This window comes from Passer domesticus, chromosome 1 (genome assembly GCF_036417665.1).
Source record: "Passer domesticus isolate bPasDom1 chromosome 1, bPasDom1.hap1, whole genome shotgun sequence".
Taxonomy (NCBI): domain Eukaryota; kingdom Metazoa; phylum Chordata; class Aves; order Passeriformes; family Passeridae; genus Passer; species Passer domesticus.
This window is the reverse complement of record NC_087474.1, coordinates 28,603,745-28,628,849: the sequence shown is the minus strand read 5'-3', so window position 1 is coordinate 28,628,849 and position 25,105 is coordinate 28,603,745. Positions and strand designations below refer to the sequence as shown.

Genomic DNA, 25,105 nt, shown 5'->3' with positions numbered 1-25,105 from the left:
AGATGTAATAATCCATGTCCTTGAATCATGGGAAATAGAAAGGGGACAAGTTGCAGATAATTTAGTCTCTCTACTTTTGCTATGCACAGCTTTAGCTCTAAGTACATCTGTTAAATTTACACCTCATTTAATACACTGACATATTACTAAAATTATAGTGGTGTTTAGTTTTCTCAGTTTTTCTTTTCTATTAGAGAAATAAAATTCATCCTGGCTAGGAAAGAAAGGTGGCCTAGATGACTTCTTGAGATTCTTTACAGACAGTTCTTATGTGATTGCCTGCTTTTTACTGACCTTTCTGTACCACATTTTGCCTTTGGATGATAATCTTTTGCTCCATATAGCTTTCGTATAGGTATCTCTTTCCATGTATTAGAAAGGAAAAGTGCTTTTCAGATTTTGAGAAAAAATCTCTTCTCACATGTATCTTTTGAATCTTTTTCTTTTCTCTTCCTTCACCCTGCCCTGGTTGATTATGCATATCAGAACTCTCTGGGCATGAGAAATTGTTTCACATCTCTGTATTCTTTGTGTAAAATGATGAACTGAGAAACTGTAGTTTGGAGCTCTTAAAGTGAGCTAACTGCATTCTAATGAATGCTAACTGCATTCACCTTTGTTTTATTATTTAGTAGTGTAAAAGGGGGAGGGAAGAAAACTTGTTCTTTCTCTTCTGAGGGGGCAAAACCTTTTTTTTTTCTTTTTCTGCCATTTTATGATTATCTGAGGTCAGAAATCTTCTAAGAATGGACAGGACTCATGTATTAGGGCAGGATTTGCCAACAGTGATAAGTAAAATCGCTCATTTTTGATAAGGTGCCTATTTTTTTCTGTTTCAAAATTCACTAAACCTCAGAAAATATGTGTCTGCAGTGAAAAAGTGTCAGAATTCACCACTGGAAATAATTTTCTAGATATACTGTTTTAAGATTTTGGATAATTCCACATATTTTGAAACAACATCAATTATTCTTTTTTTATTTATCTTAAAATTCATAGTAAGAAGTATAGTGTGAAGATGCTATTCTCAGTGGTTAGCATTCATGGAGAGCATGCTTTTTTGCCCTGTGACTTGGTAAAAAGTGTTCTGCCATTTCATTCTTTTCTTCATTGTTGTATGAACCACTCTCATCCCAAGTGACTTAAGCTACATCCAAAGCACATGAGCATTTGATAAGTTACTGATGAAGTGTGTGTAACTTTCTGCTATCAAAATGCCTAAAGCCACATAGGAGAGTTCTGTTTCAGAGATGCCACAGATCTTTAATACTATATATTGATGAAAAAATCAAAGGTATATGTTTAATTGGCTTCAAACCTAAGCAAACTAAAACTGAAATATAAGCATTTGAATATCTGTTCTGCAGCACCGTGCTGCTGGATATTGAGTACTTTCAGGTGTATCTGCTGTGTTCCCTCTGATTTCACTGGTAAGTGTGGTTACTCAGTATTTCATAGGGTGAATTCAACACAGAGGAACAAGCTCAATTTTCTGAAACTTTTCTTGCAGCTTAGTTCTGATCAATTTAGATCTGTTTAGATCAAGTTGAGATCTGTGAAAGCAATAAGTGTTGTGGATTGTCAAGACTTCTCAGTTGTGTCTGCTGCTGTTTGTTCTCTGAATAGGCCTAGACCTGTCCTCATGGAAACTGCCTACAGTGTATAGAGAAGAAAGTCTGAAGAATGAACATCTTAGATCTGTACATGTATTTGCAGTAGATGTTTATGAAGGGCTTAATATTTCTTTCTTTTTTGGTAAATTGTCCCTTGTTCTTATACAGTCTTCCATTGCTGCATTAATCTTGAAAGCCTCATACAGACAAAGTAGTATGACTTACAGTTTATGAGAAATAGAGAAGATAAAGAAGGAAAAAAACCCCAATTTTCAAGCTTTTTCAACTAAAGCTTTGTGATATAAATTAATATTGATAACATTGATAACATTTAGGTCTCTGGTTGTGTTTTGTTCCACAGGCAGCAGGAGCAATCCGTCCTTTAGTGTCTACTGTTATTGCCTCTGCTGCTGATGGCTGCTTGGACCACTCACTGGAACGTGCCAGGTACAGAGCAAGTGAAATGCCTCAGGCTTTCTTGTTTGATATAATCTATGAAGCATACCAACAGGTAAGATATTAAGACTTTCTAAAACCATTTTTTCATTTACTTTAGTTAAAAAAAGAGAAAAGTAACTTTATTTCTCTTCTATCAAGAATAGAGCTTCAGTACCTATTTCAGATTGATGTATGCTTTTTAATTCTGAGTCTTTTAAAAAAGCCTTATCATTCTAAATTATTCAATTTTTTGGTAAGTTAACTTTTAAATACGAGAAGGGATGATGGGCCTAAATGGCTGAAAAGACAAATTTGCTTTATTTTTATTGTGTATTAAATAAATTACTTAAATGAGTGGGTTTATGTGTTAGGTGTCTGTATAAAGTGTGTATTGTTGACTGAGAGTATCAAAGGGATTTGGATGCACAGTGTAATAATGACATTTTATAGCAATTTAGTGGGATACAAGCTGTTCTAAAATACTGAGATAATATAACTTGCTACATCTAGGTAAATGTTTATTCTGCTTCTTTGCATGTGTTTTGTAGGTTGATTAGTGGCTGAAAAGAATGTTTAGCTGTCTCTGTTGTAATTTTTCATTTTTTCATAATATATTGCTTTGAAATTATGCAGAAAAATTAAAGTTGTGGGTAATGTATTAAACCCTGACTCTTTTTGCCTTAATTTGCCCTGAAGACTGCTTTCATTTGCCCCACCCTGCATTCACAGTTTACTGGAAACATTCCAGCCTTTCGTCTCAGCACTGCTTCCTTTTCATTCATCACCTTGTGGAAATTGCCTGTCCAGGTATCTTCCAGACTGACTGGAAGCAGAGCTCATTTCTTCATTTGTCACTTGGAAGGAATTATTTTTCATGTTCATGAGGACAGTCATGCTTCCCATCCATCTTTCAATTCTAAACAAGCCCAAGTTTCTGATACTCACTTTCAGAGAGTACAAAGCTTAGAAGTCACTAACAACGGAAAAATGTGAGGACAGGCAATGAAGAAACTGTTACTTAATTGTTCAGTAATTGTTTTCTTTAGAAATGTTGGCACAAATTCAATGTCATACCCTTTATGCTTGATACTTGAAGACATTAAATGCCGAAGATGAAGGACTATCCAAAATAAAGAGCTACTCAAGTGATTGGACTGGCTTCAACCTATTTGCTTCTGATAGGAGGCAGGGGGTTGTTCTGACACACAGCTGATACTTCTGAGATTCCTCCTTGAATGTAGTGGGTATAGCCATAAGAAATGTATCCTCTTTGTGCATAAGAACATATCTCAAGAGACAACTGCAACTGTTGGTTATACAACTCTTTTTATTGTGTGTATCTTTTGGCAAATTTTACATTTATGTGCTGTTTCTTGCAATCACTTTCCCTCCCCACTCCCCCAAACAACCCAGTACTTTTTCTACCATGTTTGCTTATAATTTGCAAATATGGTAGAGCTGGCAAATACATAAAAAGCTCTTGTCCTAAATGTCTCACTCAAAAGACAACTATATTTGCAGTTCCTATGCTCCTCTGAATAGAGTTTTTTTCTCACATATGCATTCCATCAGTCTTCTTTTTTGTATCCCTGCTCTTTCAAGAACAAGCCACCAAAGTTGTTAGAAGCAACCAAGGCTATGGTTTCTTGTCCCCAGTTTCCTTTGCTTTGGCTAAATTCTGGTCATTTTAATGCTCTGTGCCTGGACCCTTGGGAAGTATAACACTTTGCTAAAATCTCTCAACTCATATTGTTTCCTAATAATTTATGTTTCAATGGTGTCTAGCTGTCCAAGTCAAGGATTAAGACCCTATTGTTCTGGGAACTGTACAAACAAATAAAAAAAGACAGATAATCGTTGTCCTGAAAAACCTTGTCAAGCTACTGTAGGACAGATTTTTGTAGGAATGGATGCACTTACAATGCTTTCTAAATATTAACATATCCATAATCAATTCCCATAGCCTGGTGAAGGTATGTACAGATGAACAAAGAAGAGAAAATGATTTTGTTACTCATGTTGCAAGTCATTCATGAAGCTGGGAATGGAATTCATTTTGGCTGACTCAGCCTGGGATCATGATCCCATGCCTGTGTATTTTATACAGTTGTGACCTTTATGCAGCTACAGTGTGGGGAAAAACAACAGTCAAACATGCATTCCTTGGAAAGAAACTATTGATTTGAATTAGTGCTTCAAGAAACACATTCTTTTCGGTTACACGGTGGGTAATGTGGAATACTGCTTTCAAACTCCATCTCTATTTAAATGCACTGTTGGATGGAAGTAGATAGGTTTAAAGTGTTGACTTCCAGATGTGTTTATGAATGTAAGATGTCTAAATATATTTACTACACAGTTGTGAAATTCAGTTAAAGTCAGTTATCTGACCCTTACAGGTTTGCTATCTGCAGTCCTTTTTGTCTCTTCTTGTTTGGTAGCAATCTGGGAAGAGCAGACTAGAGGTGCTTCTCCTTTTATTGCTGTTTTAACTTTATCTAGAAATAGAGCAGAGTAGGTATTCACACTATTAATATATGGAAAAATATATTTGTATGATCTTTACCAAATTAAGTAATTTCCTTAGAAAACATTTTCCATTTCTAGCTCAAGTGAAAAAAGGATAGTGATGGCTTGGGGACAAATACATGCCCTGTTGAACCTCCTCTAATTAGTTTTATGTACAAATACCAAAGATTAATTTACAATAGTATCTTAAAATATATGTGTACTACAAGGAATCCCCTTCACATTTGGCACCAAAAATCCAGGACAGATTTTGAAGAATTGAGCCAGGTTGTTCAGCTGCATATCATTGTGATGCATTTAATTTAATTTTCGGTCTTACATCTTCCCTGTGGCCTAAAACAAGTATTCCAAACAGATCTTTGTTCAGGTATATATTACTTTCTGATTTAATTGTTATGATGTCAAGACTTCTGATTTCATAACTATTAACTTTCAAATTTATACAATTTATAAGCTTTATAAAATTTTTAAAACTTACAACTTTTATTTGTACAATGTGTATCTGACTCAGGATGAACAAGTGACCAATACAAACAACTGCAAGGGGAGAAAAATCTGTATTTATAGTGTGTGTGGGTCTTGCAGGTGGGAGGCTTTATGTTAACCAGGGATTTTCATTGGGATTTTAGATAAAAGAACGTATAAATTTGTTAAGGGAATAAATCTGGTGTTGCATCACTACTCTTAGTTCTGGTATGTCCTAATTTGTGAGTTCTCTTTTCCTGCACCATTTAATGAACCACAGTAAATGGACAAATCAAAAAATTTAAAATCAAAAATGAAAATCTCTAATAACTAGTAAAACCTCTGTAAAAGTTGAAAAAATGTCAGAATCCATTATTTATTTCAGTTCTGAACTATCTGTGACAAAATCAGCCAGTCGAACTTTAAAAAAAATTTTTATTTTGTTATGTTAATAACAAATTCATGATTTTTAAAAATACCCATTTATTTTCTATTTTTATCCCAAGTAAAATCAGGAAGTTCAAGTGTTAATTGAAAATCCATCCTTTCCAAAGATAGCAAATAAGGGATAGATTCCTTAGACCAGACTTGTTCATTTTTGCTTAAGGTAGTTTCATGTTTCTGTTCCACTTCTTAATTTAAATAGGAACAAATGTGGAGTATGATCCTGCAAGCCTGGGAGGAGGTGGGTGGGGGAAAGACTTACCAGAAGTCAAGTGTTCCCTGGAGCAGTACCTTTTAAAGGAATTAGAGTATCAGGAAGTCAGGTAGACTACCATTTTCCTTTAATCAGAATAGGCTGAGACTGATTTTTGTAATACTTGTTTTTGACATATTGTGAAATGCACAAAGATCTCAAAGGTTTTTTTTGGTCTTTAACACAAAGCATCTTGTTGTGTCCTGTCATGTGTTCTGTACAAAGTAACGCACCCACAGTATATAAAGGCCGAAATACTCAAAGCATTGAACACTTGAAATATATCTGCTAAAGCAAGAAAGGTAACAGGAACATTTAAAAAGCTTTACCCTTTCATGATCTGGAAAAGAGATAACCAAAAATGGAAGCAGAAGAGGAATGGGATAGGTGGGAGATTCTGACCAGCTTCTATGTCAGATATGCGAACAAACAGCCCTGGTAAGATGATACAATGGTTAAGGAGTTGTCAGCATGAATGTGGGGAATGCCAAAGAGTTGTTCACCAATGCCACCAGTCCAGGGAAGCCAAGAACCTTGTGAGAGGGAATAGCTACCAACAGCTGAAAAAAGAGCAGGATATGTTAGAATGCTATTCTGCAGGAATCCTTCATATGTGAGTGGTATGACAAAGTCTGATCACTAATTCAAAATTAAGGGATAGCTTTTTAAGAATCTTATTAAAAATACACTTTTTTTTTCCCCTGATGATCATTTATATATTATCTTATAATTTTCCTCAAGAGCTGCTATACCTGTGGAAATTTATTGCAAGAATTACACTTTTTGGGGAGGGTGGGGTGTTTGTATTACATATATATTTAGTTAAATAATCTGTTGATGGTAGACCTTTTGCCGAGCATGGAAGTTTATGTTTAGCTAATCAGAACAATGAAGCTGAAGTGAAAAAAAAATAGGATCAGGAAGCAGGAATACTGATGGAAGGAGAATGAGCTTCAGCATGTTTAGAGACATTTCTCTGATTCATGTAACCTCCTTAGAGATATACACACAGATCAGTGTGATCTTAGGGATTCTGTCTAATCTGTGTAGAAAATATGTAGAGATTAGTACTTTTTGGGACTATACTAATTAATGTATATGTTCATAGCCAACATTAATCACTCTTTGAATATTAAGCAATTACATTTACTTATGGGCCATTACAACATCTGCCTGCATAGGAGAGAACGGCTGTATATAAACATAGTAATGACAAGATACAAAACAATAGTGTGTCAGAGAGAATCATTCACATACTTTGATGCTGAATTCTGGGAGGCAGATGTTCTTCCACTCCCCAAAAAAATCATTGCAATATGTCCATGGATTGGGTGGAGATGGGGAAAAGAGATAGTCTGTGAACTGTCCAACCTGGTCATTAGTAGAAGAAAAGGAAATCCTTAGATGGTTCTCCTCTAACAAACCCCCTAGAAATGTTCAGGGAAGATCTTGCCAGACTAAGAAAGGAAGTTGGCTATTGTTAGGGCCATTGTAAAAGTATTTGCTCAAAGTATTGTCTTTTCTGTATGTAAATAATAGGGAGTGTATTCCATGTGGATTTTGTAAACTTCTAAAGTACTTTTTGAAAGGGCACAACATTACTTGCATTCTTTTTCAAACATGTGTGAAGCATTTTAGTATCCTCTGTAGCAGGGAAGTGGAGTCAGCTGTAGCAGTTTAGCAATATTTTGGCATAGGTCAGGCAAAGTCCTTCGAGGCAAAATGTCTAGACTGATTTGGGGATTTTCCTGTGGCTTCATTCTTTGTTAAAAACATCAATGTCTGTCAAATTATTATTGCCAGGAGCAAGAAGTGATTAGATGAACAGTAGTAGACAAATTGTTGACTAAAACCATGGCAACTTTGGGAGAAAGGGTCAGATTCAGAAAAAGGACTGAAGGATCAAGATATAAGTGAGACAAAATTTGGGCATTTAATTCTAGTGCTGGAATCCTGAAAAAACCACTGCTCATCCCCTTGCTAAGATATCTGAATCTTCAAGGCGCCTCAATCTTTATTTTTAACGTTCGCCAAACATGAAACTTCGTGTATATCAAGGCATGTAAGTTGTCGCCAAGGTTTACCAACTTAATATTTTATCTCCTGTAAGCATTCAGTTGGGGATAATTTTTTTGTCTGATTCTCTTCCATCATGAGGGGTATGGGTCAGAGCTGTTCATTTTTGTAGTGTAAAAGCTTTGAAAAAGAGATGACCATTGTTTGAAACATATGACAGTGCATAGAATATATATGTTTTATCGTAAGTTGTACTGGGTTGTTTCTTGGCCTTTTTCTTTTTTTAAAAAAAGCATCAGGAATCTTTTAAGTGTATTGTGTTGTAAGGATGATAATTTATATTCAAAATTCATTCTTATTCAAATGGATTTTGCATTTTCTGTAGGCTCTGTGTGTGTGTGTGTGTGTGTAGGTCCACTTCCTCTTCCACATCCCCAGGCTCTGGTCACCCACTTAATTTTGTAGTTCATAGTTATATGTTCAGGTCTTATAAATATATGTCACGTAACATCATTATTGTATTTGTCCTAATTCTGCATTCCAGTTTGTGTTTATAGGTATTCTTCCTTCTCATTAAAGGTATTCTGAATTACTGAATCAAGAAGTGGTTTGTGAATTAGGCAAGAGTTGGCTAGACTAATAGTAATTTTGTAGTATGATTTGTATGAAGACAGCACTACAAACCAATGTTCTTCTTTGTATGGAGTCTTACAGGCAGCATTCTTCTATCTGCCTATATAACAGGTGATCACAGTTTTAGTGTAACTGCCTACATGGTTGGTCCAAGTAAGCTGGGTACTCAGCTGAATAGTTTTTTGAAATTTCTAGCCCTAGTTTTAATTATTGGTGTACTACTTGTATGAATATGGCAAATATCTGTGACTTTGTCAATATACAATCTAAGCATATGAAATAATCTAACAAAAGGAAGCCTTCCTGATTTTTCATAGGTTGTTAAGATTTTAGATATAATGGTTTGACAAGGAAATCTGTGCAATACTAAATGTTAGAAAGTAATATATTTCTTCTTCCATGAGAAATTTCACATTATCAACAGCACCCTTTCATTGTTGTGGTCCATTTCAGCTTTGATTTTATGACTTGTTTTAGTCACATTAAAAAAATTATTTATTTGGAACTTCAATAGAAGCTGAGTTCTGTTCCATTTAATGCACACAGAAAGCTGGTAATTTTTTTCTCGTTTTGATGCAAAATTGCTATGGTGCTAATTTTTTAATAAGGCAGTTTTGCAGAGGTTCTGCCTTCTCCGTTCATTCTCAGGCTGATGCATGCAGACTTTTGTTTACCTACAGTGCTGTCAATCTCACCTAAATGAATATCCTAATTTGTATAGTCTGCAGGTTGTAGCTCTGAGATATTTTCCAAAGAGAAAATATCTATTCCATCTAGCATCTTTTTAACCTGGCAACTTCACCCTGAGGAGCAGGGACGAATAAATAATTTTTCCTATCCTTAAAGCCTACCCAATTCTAAAGAACACTTTTCAGGGTAAATATGCTAAAAGAAATTTTGTTAGTAATGCTTTCTTTTATTCAAAAAGTGAAGCTAGATTGGTGGTCTGGAGAAAACTATGCTAGTTTAGATAGCTCTGTACTTGATTAGTTCTTTGGCGCAATGGTAGAGCCAGGATATTGTCTGAATCCCCACCTTGCCCTAATTAAATTCTGCCACAAGAATGTTTGGAGAGATTCTAATGCCTTACACAAGAAAAAAAGGGTTTTTGCTAATGGGATAATTACTTCCATTTTATGTCACTCCTCATCCTGTAGGATCTCAAAGAACTTTGCAAATTAGCATATTAGCTCTTGGAATTGTTTGCTGCCGTGGTGCAAAGCTTCCACTCCGTGGGTGAAATTTGGCATCTCTATGGCATTTTGTCTTCAGATATAATTTGGAAGGTGTATGTTGAGGAGACAATGAAAATATTGAAGTTGGAAGTTAGATTGGATTATGAGAATACTGTTGTGTTACTGGCTTTACCCTGGTAAGTGTCCTGTATCCATGAGAATCACCTGTTCGGCACAGGCTCAGGAAATGCTGAATACTGAGTGGGGATCCTGGTACCTCATGTATGGGAGACCACCCTCCTAAATTGTCATCTGCTTCTTGTTCTGAGAGTAACAAAGAAGACAAGGTAGTGAAGCTAGAGGTTTTAATCTCTTGTTGTTGACAGCTTGGTGTATTGAAAGGCAATAAAAAGGACCATTTATGATCTTGCATAATTCAAAAGGTGATTTTTCTGAAGTAAATTGTTCCAAGAGTAAATAATCTTATCTGTAAAAAAAAATTTAAAATTTAAAAATGCATTTTAGCTTGGCATGAATTTGGCTTACTTTTGCTTCCAACCTCAATTAAATTATCTGTTGGTTTCTTAATTTTGTAATGTGATGTATTTTGAAATTTCTTTATTGGGAAAGTGTGAATAATTGCTTCTTCAAATATTCTTAGAATGACCTAAATAATCTGTATTTTCTACATTAGGACAAGATTTTTCCTGTTTTTGTCTTGTCCAAATAATTCTAATTCTTTCCCAAGTATTTTTCCAATATGCAAGATAATTTAAAAAGTGTAAACAATGAATCCTAACACAGTGTTTTGACTACTACTCTCCTGTCACATAGATTATTGCCATTTTCTTATTTCTTCATGTTGTAACTAAAATATGGGTGTATATATTTAGTTTACTTGGAAACAACATGAGTACTAAAATATTGCAATGAGCAATCAGGAAGTGTTCAGGGGTTTAATGGCAGATTGCCAGGAAATCATGGCGTGTATAGAAAAGGCGCTTGCAGTTACTGCAGTGAAAGATTTTGGGATATAGACACAGATCTGTATAAAAAAAGGCTTGCTTAATTCTGTTAGGGAGCAAATTGCTGTGTCTTTGTTCTCTTCACTACTACTGCATCTGGATGTTTGTCACAACAGTTTTAATAATTAACTACAGTAAAAATAGTTTCAGAGATGAGATAATCTGGTTTATGTTGATCTCAGTGTTTCCTCATTCACGTTTCCTCCTTCTGTTTGCTGCTTCTGCTGTCTCTTATTTAGCTGTGGCATATTGATGTAGGCTGAGTGCTTGCTGAAAATCCACTGTTGGATTCAGCATTTTTTTTGGTTCAGTGGTAATGAATGTGGCAAAAAAAAATCTTTATAAAATATGATAAAAATAGGCCAATTCAGGTTCAGTGAAAGCTTGTGTCTACTTCTTTTCTTAACCCAGTAAAATGTTCCTGATGATGAATGTTCATGATGTATTCTGGCATTTCAGCAGTGGAAACTTAATTTGCCAGATTCTGGAAAAATCCTAAAGCTCTGCTGTTGTTGGTTAGTTATGCATTTTAAGGGCAAGTGTTCTGATATTGTTACTGAATGGATTTACATGGGAGAATAAAATGGAGATGCTGCTGACAGTGGAAAAAGTGCTAAAGATTACACAGTCAAGGGTTATGGAAGAGAAAATGCTGGCTCTACTTAGGTATTAAACTTTACTTAGGTTGTAAAGATACCTGAAAATTTTCTTTCAGTTCATGCATAAAATAATATTGTTTTGTGTCATTATAAACTAAGGAATGATGAAAATATAAGAAAATAACAGTCCTGTATTGAACCTTTTTTCATCTGTGCTGGTTTTGTTTTATCGTTGCCAGTTCCCATATAAAGATACAGTAAATTAGTGTTCAAAGTATTGTATTGGGAACAAGTAAGCATATGGACTATTAGTAAATACCAGGGGGACACAGACTGCATCGTTGCTCTTTTCTCTAACCTCTTATTCTGTGTTTACACCTTGCATTTTAGGAAGTAGTAGTATTTTTCAAGATGTTTTCAAATAAATTTGGGGGGAAGAGGAAGACTTTGTGTAATGCTAAAATCTGTATCTTGTTCCACTCGTAGCACATTATTCAAACATCCACTCTTGGAAAACAAACAAAAAAACTACCCACAAAAAAGTGTCCCCAAAACTACCTATGAGAATACCTTTGAATATTCAACAGTACAAAAGCATTTTTAAGTAACATATTTCCTTCTGTGTCATTTAAAGAGCTAAGCTATTATGTTTTCTTTCTTTTGTGGATATGTTTTGTGCCAATATTTCCAGCTGTTTCTATCGTTTCAAATCTGTGGTCTGAAACTTAAACTATGTCTATTGTTTCACAAAGCTATGTGTGCATGTCAAGTTCAGTTAACTGTACACTGTCAAATTTATGTTAAAAAAGCTTTCAGTAATAAAGGGGCTTTAGAAGGAGTAAGAGTTTTAAACAGATTTTTGTATTGTTAATTGAATCTAGATGTACACTGAATTACATACAGAAGACTTAAAATGAGAATGGTTGCATACCTGGGTCAGTAAGAATTTTCTTCACAAATATTCTGGATTTCTTGTAGAATCATAGAATTTCCTGAGTTGGAAGGGACAATAAGGATCACTGAATCCAACTCCTGGCCCTGCAGAGGACATCCCCAGTAGTCGCAGCACCTAAGAGCATTGTTGAAATGTTTCTTGAACTCTGCCAGGCTTGGTGCTGGAACACTTCCTTGGGGAGCCTTCTCCTTCCCTCTGGATGAAGAACCACTTCCTACTATACAACCTAAAGCTGCACTGATACAGCTTCAGGCCATTCCCATTGGTCACCACTAAGAGATCAATGCCTGCCCTCTGCTTCTCATATAAAGAAGTTGTAACTGCAGTGAGATCTCCCTTCAGTCTCCTCCAGGCTGAACAGACCAAGTGCCCTCAGCTTCCCCTCAAGGCCCTTCAGCATCTTTGTTGCCCTCCTTTGGACACTCTTTCATAGTTTAGTGTCATTTTTATGTTGAGGTGCCCTAACACTGCCCCACCACTCGAGCTGAGGCTGCCCCAGTGCAGAGCAGAGCAGGACAATCCCTGCCCTTGACTGGCTGACGATGCTGTGCTTGATGCAGGACTTTTTTATAGGTGCTCTCTAATAATGCTTAATTTGTTAACTGAATTTCTTAGGGCAGTATAGAAGCTTTTGAATTCTACACTTTAAATATGGATTTAAGATTTCACATGTGAAGATGTTTAGCATGAAATGGTATATAAACAGCTGGCCTTGTGCTGCTACTTCATTTCATTGTTCTCTTCTGACATCAGTGTATCAGACTTGGAGAACAGTACACTCTGACAATATGTTTAAGTTGAAACAATTACAGATAATTAGAGTGGTAAATGTCATGGTATACAAGTGTTAGTAAAATGTGTTTTTAATTATTACTTTGCTTTGTGTCATATTTCATCCCTTGAAAGAAGCAATACTCTCAAGATGCCTTAGCCCATTTATGGAACTTCTCCACTCCCTACTAATTTTCTGTGATTAATACCTTGCTAAAAAGTTGGAATTGCTTAGTTTTGTCCTAGTTACTGTAATTACCCATATATTTAAAAATGTTATATTTCAATACATTTTTTCACAGCTAAATTTATTTCTGAAATTTTCTCTTCCATCCTGAAACAAAAATAAAAACATATGGGTTTTTTTAATCTGTATGTTATTCACATTAGTGGAAAATTGTTTGAGTTCTACCAGAAAATTTTCAATTAAAACAAAATGAAAGAAGGAAACATTTTGGTAATAAATATTTGGAATTGAAAGTTACTAGGCCATTTGGTTTTACTGGCACTTTATCTCTCTACTTCTTTACTTGAGGGATCACTGCTTTTATATGTATTTTGGAGATAGACTTCCCTATTCCTTTATCTTCTTTATTGGCCTTTTTTGTATCCTGTTTATTTTAATTTCTGCTTAATTTAAGAATGTTCCAAAGTGGTTTTTTGAAACGTTTTTCTTTTTAAGTTACTCTGTGCTCGTGTCCATTTTGTTTTGTAACTCAAGCTAAAAAACTGTAAAGAACAAGAACATTTAAATAATTTTCTGTGTTGGCTGGCAAACAAAAATGACAGAATTCACTGTTTTAAATAATGTAAAAGTGATAGCTATGTTTTCTCCTAGGATGTCTGTCTGTATGAGTATTGCAATTCAGGTATGTAATGCCAATGAATTCATTTAATTTCACTGATACATTATAAAACAAGAATAGAAACAAAACATTTTCTTCGTCTGTTTTAATCAACTTCTTCAGGAAGTTAATAAAAATAATGGCAGGTTTTATTTCAGTACTCTCTTTTGGTTCTTTAATCCACTGACATTTTTACATGCCTGACAATTTTGATTTCTTGAATCCTGGAGGGAACTGGAAATTACTGAGCACAGTATCTTTGAAACATGAATTTCTAGACACATGGTTAAATTTGACACAGTGGAATTGCTTGTAAAGGAAAGGTTATGTACTGCAGAGCTAATTGTCATTCTTTAAGGACTTTACTGGCATCTTGTTTGAGGTTGATTGAGGTGATAACAACCTAAGTGCATTAATAAGATGTTTCACAGAAGCTTTTACTAAGGACTCTTGAAGGAAATTTAAAGATTTGGGATAAGAGAAAGGACTTCCCAGAGTAGATTATTTGTTAAAAGATAAGAAACAAGGTCAAGTGCATGACCAATTTTCATTGCAGTAAATCACGACTGGAGTTTCATGATGGTCTGTACTGAGACCTCTGCAATTATTTTGTTCATAAATGATTTGAAACAGGAAGTGGAGGTGTGCATTTTCTTCTGCACAATAGAGATGAGGACTAACTCAGAAGGTTTGTAGAAGGATATGATGATAAAACTCATAGGTGAGTGTAGATAAATGGAGGGCAAAAGGGTTGATCAAAGTTTTAAAGTAGTTTCCACACATGAAATGATGAATAGATATTGATCTCTTTATCTATGGAAAGATGTGAGAAGAGATGTGGTGGAGTATTTTGAAGGGTTGAGAAGGTGGTTTTTCTGTCAGAATAACAGAGCATGTGATGAAAAGAGTGATGAATGAGATACTCCCTGCTGCAGTTGCTAAAAAATACTGCTATTCAAAAAAATAATTGAGTAAATTTAGTTTTTCTGTAATTCACTGAGTTCTGTTAAGGCAGTTGCTTCTGGTTCAGTGTGTCCCTCAGGGGCTTTTTATTATAGGGATTTCTGAAGCCAGAATAATAGCTTTATATGAGGCAAAGGGAGCATTCTGGGAAAGTAAGAACATATTATTGGCTTGTTCTTTCTTACTTACTGTTGACAAGTCACTCTGAAATAGAGACTGGATAGTGGGCTAGCCAGCCTGTCATCTTCTCAAATACCTCTATTTTTTAAACAAAAGATATTTCTTAAGTTATCCTTGTTACATGGAATTTGTGTTTCTGGATGGACTGGTTATTTAGCAATATGAAAATAGAGTAGAACTTTCTTATCTTAGGCTAATTCATCTTGAGGTAGTCCTGACTGATAAGCTCCCAGTTTCTGCTTTTCTACTTATGTTTTGACTCAGAAGATTCTTCTCCCTACTCAGTTTTTCCTTAATGAGGTTCTTACAATCAGTATCAATAGGAAACCAAACTGCTTGGGAAGCGTGTGTCAAGAGAATAATATCTTTTCTAGATGACTAAAAGGTAGATAAACCTTTGTCTGGTGGTGTTTTGTTGTTTTGTTTTTTTTGGGTTTTTTTTAATCACTAAGGCTCATGTAGCAGCATGGGAATGCTATTTTCTGTGCAGGTAACTGGAGAAAAAGATAGAGGGAATCACATAAGGAATATGGAGGTTCTTAGCTACTACCATCCCTTTTTTGATGCTGCAATAACCAAAACAGCACTTGAAGAGTCATGCTTCTACATCTATTAAATTGTTCCTTTACTCTAAAGGTTTGTCACTGGAAGGTCAGTGGTGTCTATTAGTAAGGTATCTCTCAAATCCATCAAGATTTTCTTTATACATGTAACTTCTCATTCATTTATTTAACAATGTAAAGGTTTAGCAAGGTACTTTCAGCACCTAGTTGGATTAATCTGTGCTTATAAAGTGTTTATTTACTTCTGTAGGACTTTGCTGAATAGCCACAATTTGGCATAAGCTTCTTGTTATGGTTTTATTTCTGATCCATGCTGAACCTATGTGCCTAATACAGCTGTATTAATGTGGATAGGATTGTTGAGATGTGAGGTTTCATTAATGAAAGAAAATGTGTTATTGCTTAAAAGTATCTAAGATTAATTTAGTATCTTTTTTCTTTTTTAATTACTACAGTGTACAGACTATGATCTGGATTATGGAACTGAATGTTTGCATCTGGCTCTGAAATACTGTAAAACAAATGCCAAACTTGTTGAAGGAACAGCTGACCTCTGGAAGGTAATAATAATAATAATAATATCTACTTCTATATATATAATTTAAAATTAATAAAATTTGCATATTGTCATAAAAATTCAGATGTGTTTTCAATTGTAATTTAGGCTTTTCTATTTCATTTTACAGAATTGGTTTTGTCTGGGCTCTTTTTAGGGTTTTTTTTTTATTGTAGAGAGACTTGGGCAGGTGTTACTTGAGATAATCAATGAAGACAATGTTTTCCTGTAAATAGGAAAAACATCTAGGTATTTGAATGACCTGAGAATCTGTAAAACTATAAATCTGTAATCTCCAAAACTAAGAATTTTCTTTTATGATTTTCCTCCACTTTTCCTGTGAGGACATTACTTTTTTTTTCTCGTGCCAAATACCTGGCTATCAACAATTTTATTTTTAGAGTGGTTCATTACATTCAGTGACACTATAATATTTAAGACCTCTTCAAAAAAAAAATTAAATTTTTTAAACATAATTTGCCTTGTTGGGTAATCTGGTAGGTTCCTGATGAATGACAAAACAGCTGTGTGTACAGATGCCAAGGCATATGTCCCTTCAACTTCAAAGTGTTGCGTATCATTGATTTGGATGGTGAGACATTATTCATTTTTAGTAGCTGTTGTGTCAAGCAGTTTTAAAGTTTTTTTATATTTTATTTCTTTTATTTTATTCATTACCACATTGAAGGAGCTGGAAGCAGCTCAAATCACTGCATCTGTCTTTGACAGTAAATTTCCTCCAATGAGACATTATTTCTAATAGTATAACCATAAATCTTCACATCTTTCCTAAAAAGAAAGGCAATTTCCTGAATCTGCAGTGCAAGTTTCCTGTGCAATTTAACAGCAAAGTTTACTTGTGCATTGGTTGCATACAGAACTTCTTTTGCTGTCTTGTTGGGGATATATAGTCTTTCTGAAACAGCATATGGTCTGTTTTCCTATTTAGTGTTCTGAGGGACAGATTATATCATGCATATTTACATTACACAATTTTTTGGATGGTTTCATTGTCTATATTGCAAATGTACTTATGTGAAGGGTAGCAAAATACACCACTAATGCTTATTTAGCTCATTGGAGTGTTCTTCTGGTTCTTTTTTATCTGTAGATACTACTGGTGTCCAGCAGAAAAATGTAGCTTAGAATGACAGATTAATTATCTCTGAATAAAATAGATAGATGTCATCTGGTCCTACACCTTGCTGAAAGTGGGACCAGGTTAGTTATATTAGGCAGTGCAGGACCACGTCCAGCTAAATTTTTAATATCTCCAAGAAGGGAGATTTCACAGGCTCTCTGGGGAAAGCAATTCTAATGAGTATCACCTTGTATGGAGACTTTTTTTCATATTATTTCATCAACATTTCCCTTACTCCCTCTTTGGACTTGGAGAGGAAGAAAAGCCAAAAGAAAGCTCTGCAAGAAAAGTCCAATTTATTCTTCACTATGGCCATTAATTAACCCTTTCCCACCTTCCATCTTCTGTAATCTGGGCTGAACAAGCCGAGTTCTCTGACACCATCTTAGCAGCCCTCTACTGGCTTCCTCCTGTTCCTCTTCGTGTTATACTGGGGAGCCCAAAGCTAAAAGCAGTACTCTGGGTGTTCTCTGAAGGTCCAAATACAGGGGAATAATCCCTGTATTACCTGTAATAAGCACTATTTCCATACTGATACAGCTCTGTTGGATTCCTTATCTCCACTGCTCCCCACCCTAGCTTGTCCAGAAGGTCCTTCTCTATAAATCTGCTTTTTGTGTTTCAGCATCAGCATGGACTGCTGCTGCCCAGTGTAGTTCTGCCCCAGATGCAGGATTCTGTATTTATGTTTGGGATAGACTACAAAGTTTCTCTCAGCTCCTTTATCCAGGCTTTCAGGTTTTAAGATACTCTTGGACCCTTGAGCATATTGAATGGATACTTGTTCATTTGTTATCATCTACTAGTTTTCTGAAGGTATTTTTCCTTTCTTAGGTTCTTAATAAAGATATTAGTATTGTCCCCACTATCAGCACCAGTAAGCAGTCCCCAGTTTCATTTGGACTTGGACTTGTGCACATCTCAGTGTTATAAAAGGGACTTGTTAAAGTGTCAGTGTCACCTCCAACACTGTTTATGAAAAAGTTAAACATCCTGATGCTGTAAACTTTATAGCATGTGGGATCCATTGCAGTAGCACTGGACTTTAAAGAGGCCTATAAACATTTGGAAAATGATAACATGTGGGAAGGGAAGTCCTCTCCCTATGGAGGAAAGAGCAGCAGAGACATTGTGTGATAAACTGACTGCAACCCCATTTCCCATTCCCATGTGCCACTCTCCAGTGAGGAGGAGGGGAAAATTGGGAGTAAAATTGAGCCTGGGAAAAAGGGAGGGGTGATGTGAAGAAGTTTTAATATCTGCTTTTATTTCTTGTTATCCTACTCTGATTTGATTGGTAATAAATTAAACTAAATTAAACTAATTTCCCTGAGTTGAGTCTGGTTTGTATGATCTCTCCCTGCTGGTATCTTGACCCATGAGCCTTTTGTTATATTTTCTCTCCCCTATCCACTTGAAGAGGGGAATCACTGAGCAGTTTTGGTGGGCACCTGGTATCCATCCAAGGTCAACCCAGCACAATCTCAGTGTTGATAGTGTTGTGCAGAGTGTAACAGTAGCAAGAGCACCCATTTATGTTCTCACATCCTGTGCCCTGCCTAATTTTGTAGCCAAAATGTTGTTGTTTTCTGTGGCTTGTAAAGACATTGAAAGTGGAAGGTGTAAAAATGACAAGGTCTGTAAAATATTACAGCTCCTGCAGGAAATAGTCATTTCAGTTTAGAGCCTACAGAGCAATACAGCTCCTTCTTGAACAGCACCTGGTGTTGGTCACTCTGTACTAAGGTGTTTGGCAGGTGACCTAGAGCAGTACCATTAAAAAACAGTCATGCTTGGTCTGTAGTTTCATGAAATGCAGAATACTACAATTTTCTCAAGTAGTACTTGCTTACAAAATGATTTAGAACTATTGTGGTTGCTAATCAGCTTTCAGAAACACAATTTTCTTTCCTTAGCTGTCATAATACTGTAATTTATAACATATTGCTATTATTTTCTGCCAGGTTTTGAATGCTGAGCTAAATGAAATTTCATATGCCAAGGACTGATATTCTGTCAGTGGCTCCAGTGTTATATTTTCAACACAAGTCAAAGAAATATTCCACACACATAAATAAGAACTGAAATAAATAACCATTATTCAGTTGAGGTTTCAGAGTACTTAGCTAAAGGATTGCAGTCAAATAATAGTTACTGAAGTTTGAGTATTAAAAACCAGTTTCGTCCTATGTGGACCTTGAATCTTTAAAGAGCAGATCAGATATTTGTATGAATTCAGTTAAATGACTCAAAGGTGTGGAAAAATGTTTGTGTTTATATAGTACCTTCTTGAATTAACATTAATTATTCTATCTGAGCACTTGTACATTAGGAAGAGTAACATTTCAAACTCATTGTTGGGGCTAAAGCAGGAGATAGTTTTTTTTATTTTCTGGGAACAAATTGCAAAATTATAATAATTATTTGTAGTGAAAACAACCAAGTATTTCAAATTACTTCAGTGTTATAAATATTCATAAGTGATATTTTAAAGAGTTATTATAAGATATTTGGGATCAGGAGGGCAAAAAAAAAAAGAAACATAAAGCCTCTATCAACACCAGATTTTCAGTTTCTCTGTGTTTGATATCTTGGAAGTAAAATTACTTTAAATATTCTAAATAGTCTAAAAATTAACTAGCAGAATGTGTTTGTTACACTCTAATATATGTGTGTGTATTGTAGATAAAAAATTCAGTATAATTACACATTTTAAAAATTGAGACAGATTTATAGACAATGTTGACAGAGTGAAAATTCCTCACTATTTTTAAAAACCAACAGATATATTTTCTAATCCTACAAAACTATCCCATACAAAGGAGCTCTGTGCGATGTCATAGTATAAGAAGGGAAAAATATCATTAAAGTGAAATGCAATACATTTGTGTATGTGTGTGATCATAACCTTGTATTTATTGTGTAAAGAGTGTGTTTAATGTACATTTTTGTAAGTCTGAATCATCCATCAAACTAAATCAGTTTGAAGAAGACTTTTAAACATCACACGGAAGTAATTTTGGGGAATAACTTCTAAAACAACATCTTCCTAGGTAGTGAAAACTAGTAGTCTGACAATTTACAAAAAAAGGCATACAGAAAAACAAACTTGTCTGCTGATTTTTGAGGCTTTATTAAGGTACAATAGATTGTTAATTATGCAGAAAAGTAGAGCTATTTAATAAGTAAGACTGTTCTGCCTTTGCTATTAGCAGGTAATGTTTTCATATTTTGTGAATGTGAGGTATCTGTGTTGAGTTTTAATATTTGGCCTAGTGATATTCTGGATTGCAGCAATAAAATTCTGAAAATCTTGGATCACTGTATGTTCAAGAAGACAAAATGAAAATTAATCTTTTCACATGAAAAATGAGAATTTGAGTAATTGGAAGCCTGTGAGTTTGATATTGATCAACCAAACAAAAAGGTGCACTGCTACAGGCAAAACTTGATCAATAAAGAGTCATGGGATTAAAGTAATTAATGTCAGCCAACATGGAATTTATTTATTTTGTGAAATTGACTTCAAGACTATTACAAGTCTGTAATCTTGGCTGATAAAGATGGTAATGCTGATACAACATACAACTGGCAGAAGTTTGACTTGTTACTACATGACATCTTAATTAAAAATAGGATGACTGTAATTGTACTAGTTCTTATTAAATAGATGAAAAATTAGATAATTGATATATTTCGAAAGACAATTCTTACCAGTTTCTGCAGAAACTGTTATTGTCTCTAAGGTATTTAACAATTGTCTGATAAAGTTTGCAGACAAAGATTTAAGGATCTGTAAATAAAAATATAATTGATGAGAAGTAACCTATTTATAAAGATTGCTTAGAAAACATTTTCTTCAAAGAGTATGCTTTTCATTGCAGTCAAATAGAAAGAAGTGATTTTAAAAACAAATGAAGTATAGGTCATATTTTGTGGATTGTTCTTGGTGGCAGTGATTTTGAATGTGGTGTAGGCATCCCAGAGGACAGGAAGTTTACACTGTGTATGGGCAAAATACTGTATGTCAGAGAAACAAAAATATGAAATTAGAAAAGAGATGTTCTAGTATTACAAGTGCATCTAGAATGCTATGGAGAAATCAGGGCTCAAACTCTGTGCAATTGTTATAAATAGGGAACATTCATGGAATTGAATTTAACATCTTAGTCAAATTGAAAGAGGTGTAGAGAAACTCTCCCTCCTTGACTGGTAAGGGGTGGTTGCAGATGGTATCTGGAAGGATTTTCTGTGAACTCTGCAATTTTCACGAAATTTATAGGAGCTTATATCTGAAAGTGTCTTATAGGAACAAAGATTTTGAAAGAATTACAAATGAAGCATGTAATATTATCTTTGTTGATTTATTTCTCTAGAAAACAAACCACTTAGAGATGTCTGTCCCAGAATATTCAGAAGATATTTTTTAAAGTTTATTATTATTCTTTTTATTCTCCTGTATTGTTTTCTTGAAGACTGCACCTACCATTCTTTTAGATCAGACTGTTTAAAAATATTTTTGCACCTCAAAGAGACTGTAAATGTTAGGGTGTAAGACCATTTCTAACAGACTTTAGTCTTGTTTTGAGATAGGTTTTGAGATTATAATCAGTTACACTTTACTGAAAGTTCAGTATAAAGGCCCTCTAGAATCTGGTGACTAGAAACTTTGCAGCAAAATCAGTCACTCAGTTGTTCACTCTGTCCTTAAATCTAATTTGAAGACATTGATTCTTCCCAACAGTAAGTAGAAATGTAAATGTCTATGTAAAGTCAGACTGCAAACATTTATCAGGTTAGATTAATTCTCTGGCTCCTCCTCCTTCAGGACAAACTAGGGAAGTAAATTAGTTTTTAATTTAAAAGAATATAATGCATTGGGAAAATAATGAGATGTTATTCATCTGTGTCTGACTATAATCCAGATCTTAATTTATGAGATTGAAAGGAAAATGGTTACAAGAATCCTTATGTTAAAATCAAGTAATCGCTTACTTGGAGACTAAGATGCTGATACTGTTAGTGGTATCCTGATGAAAGATTAACCTTGCAGGAGTAAAGCTTTTGGAATCCTGTTCAGTTCCTTTAAAAAAAAGGGAAAAAATTATTCAGAATAAAGGGAAAAATATTCAGAAAGTCTAGTAAAATTTTTTCTAGCATAAAATGAATTTACAGTAAAAACAAATACAAGTATTTAATACTCGTGTCAGTTCAAGTCACTGCTTGTCATTGTGAAGACATTGCTAGCAAAGACTGTTAATGTCCTGGGTAGATGCTGACTTTAATTCTCTGTTATTTTATTTGCAAAGCCTATTACTGTCAGCCATCCTGAGGGTATAAAACAGTTATGAAGGGTGTTTTTGCAACTACGAAGTAAATATTCAACATCTTATTGTTCATCTAACTTGATCTGATTAATGTCTTCAAGAAGAATTTGATGTTTATTAATTCTCTGAAAGCTCACGCTGTTTACTTGTAGTCTCACTGACTCCCACCGATTAATTGGACTCTCATTAACAGTAATGGTCTTGCACTACTGAAAGATTGCACCTATATTAGTAAAAGCAATAACTAGGTTTCTCCCTGCCTGTCAATTTTATGTTCCCATATCCTCTTAAAAATTAATCTATTTGCAGTTAAATTAGAGTAGAATGGATGTGTAAAAAATAAATGCATTATCATGTTTTCATGATTTTTCAAAGGATTGAAAATACTTTTAGATTTCCAGTGAGTTCTAAGCAGATCTAAGTTAGATCTCAAGTCTCCAGTAGTTTCTGCTACCTCTGTTCTCATAAATTGCCAGTGATATTTTACCAAAATGAAGAAATTGACAATATCACTTGTTTATGGTGTTTAAAATGTAAAGAATTGCCTTCAGGGCATTGTTTTATTGGTTTTACATTCCTTCCTGCTGTGTTAAATCTAATGAGGCTTGTCTGTCCTTTAGGTGACCTACAAGCGGGATCTGTATGCAGCTGAATCAATCATTAAGGGTACGTGTTTGTCCTTGTGACTGTCAGTTTGCATATTCCTGATTCTAATTAAGAATTTTGTATGTGATAGTTTGAAATGTCTTTAAGAAAAGTTATATGATGGATAAAATGTGATTAGACAAGTTGTTTTAGCTTGTTTACTGGAATCTTTCTATCAGGCATATTTACTTTTATTTACTTCTCTCAGAATACAGAACCTTATAAAAGGCTGTGTATATTACAGTCAAATAGAGATTAATATTGAAGGGCCTTGTAAGGAATAAACTTTTCTTTTTTCTTTCATTTGCATGTCAATTCTGAATATGTTTTGTCTTTCTATTCTACATAGTAGAGTGAAAATTAAATATTAACTCTTTAGGGTTCTTCACTGTTTTACATACAGGCAGTTGTTGCCTAAATTGATATAGCAGTTATGTGATATTGAGGTATTTCATTAATTTATGAATATTTTGTTGAACAGTTTCTTAACTTTTTTTTTTTTTTTTTTGTGGTGGCATACCTGTTTAACATTAAGACTGGATTTAGCCTTTATCTAGGTGGACTCACTTTAAAAACAGTGTAGGAGGGAAGAATTTTCAAATACTATATAATGAGATGGCTGTTGAGCACTGATAGGCAGTGATTCAGGGGACCCTTGCCTGACTCCCTGTTGAGAACTGAGGGATAAAACCTCAGAAACTGATGAAGAGAAAGGGACTTCTCTTTGGATTAAAAACTGCTTTCCAGAGAAAAGAATGCAGTTCCTATTTAAGAAAATCAGAGGAAAACCTGTGTGCTATTAAGGCATGGAGAGTGACTGGCTAGTTGTTCAGTCTCGTTATTACAGTGGCCAAATGTTTCATATTAGATGCATTGTTACAACTACTTAACTGAATTTTTCGGGCACAAATCAAAAAGGTAGAACTGGGAAGCCTGGAAATTTCTGGTTCTGACAAGCAATGGGTTCCAGTGAAGATGGAGCCAGACTCTTCCTCAGTGGTCAAAAAATTACAAACTTGGAACAAAACTAACCTTTATCCAAATGAATTTCCATGCTCCTGTGTATATAAGAGCTTCAATAATCTCATAGGTCTTTAAAGAAGATTAGTTGTTATATAGTTATATATAGATATATACAGATATACACACATACATATATATTCACATATATACATATATATATACACATATATATATGTATGTCATGTTACCACCTTTTTTTTTCCTTAAAGCCAGTACAGTCTTTTTCAGCTACTGCTTATAATAAAAAGTTGTGTAGTTTAAAGTAAAAATTAAGACATTCATAGTAGTCAATCAGGCTAATCCCTTTACTTATCTAATGTTCCTTTGCTGTGGCAGCATGCGATATATCTGCTTCAGTAACCACAGTAGTCTTATTATGGTGGTCTCTATGACAATCTGTACTTTAAGATTGTTGAAATTTAGATTTGCTTTTTGTTGCATTGCATGAGTTCAGGAAGCAAAAGCTGTACGTGTTCTTTGCTCCTTATGCAAATAGTATAATGAATCCTTCATAGCAAATTAGGACACTGCATAATAGGATTATCTTACAAAATTAATTATCTTTAATGGGGTTTTGAATTGGAACTCTTAGTCCTCCAAGACAGCAGTTTGAAAGTTGTGCCTTATCTATTTTGTGCCCTTCGAAAGGCTTAAAATCTCAGACCTTCAACTGACTATAGCATGAATTATTTTGGTAGTGGACACTTGAACCATGTAAATTAATATTAGGCAGATGATTTATGCATGGTTCATTCCACACTTAAAGCATATTTAAGGGGAGAATATATTTTTGTCCTTTGGAGTATCATCCTGATGTATCCCTGTATGGCATTATTTTGTCTTATGGTTGTTAGTTTTCATCAAAGAAGAAGAAGAAATCTTATTAGCAATATTCTGCTGTGTTGTGCTGCACTTATGGGAACCTTTAAGGACAGGTCACCTTAGA

General features: G+C 34.6%; 1 protein-coding gene across 3 annotated transcripts in view; it reads left to right on the top strand.

Moving 5' to 3' along the window:
* CRPPA (CDP-L-ribitol pyrophosphorylase A) overlaps positions 1 to 25,105 on the top strand; it is a 107,624-nt gene that overhangs the window by 24,173 nt on the left and 58,346 nt on the right. For all 3 annotated transcript variants that reach the window (XM_064411343.1, XM_064411344.1, XM_064411341.1), the window contains exons 3-5: positions 1,975 to 2,124; positions 15,923 to 16,027; positions 23,112 to 23,157. In XM_064411343.1, the coding sequence (XP_064267413.1) occupies positions 1,975 to 2,124; positions 15,923 to 16,027; positions 23,112 to 23,157 (301 nt within the window). The remainder of the gene's footprint in view (positions 1 to 1,974; positions 2,125 to 15,922; positions 16,028 to 23,111; positions 23,158 to 25,105) is intronic.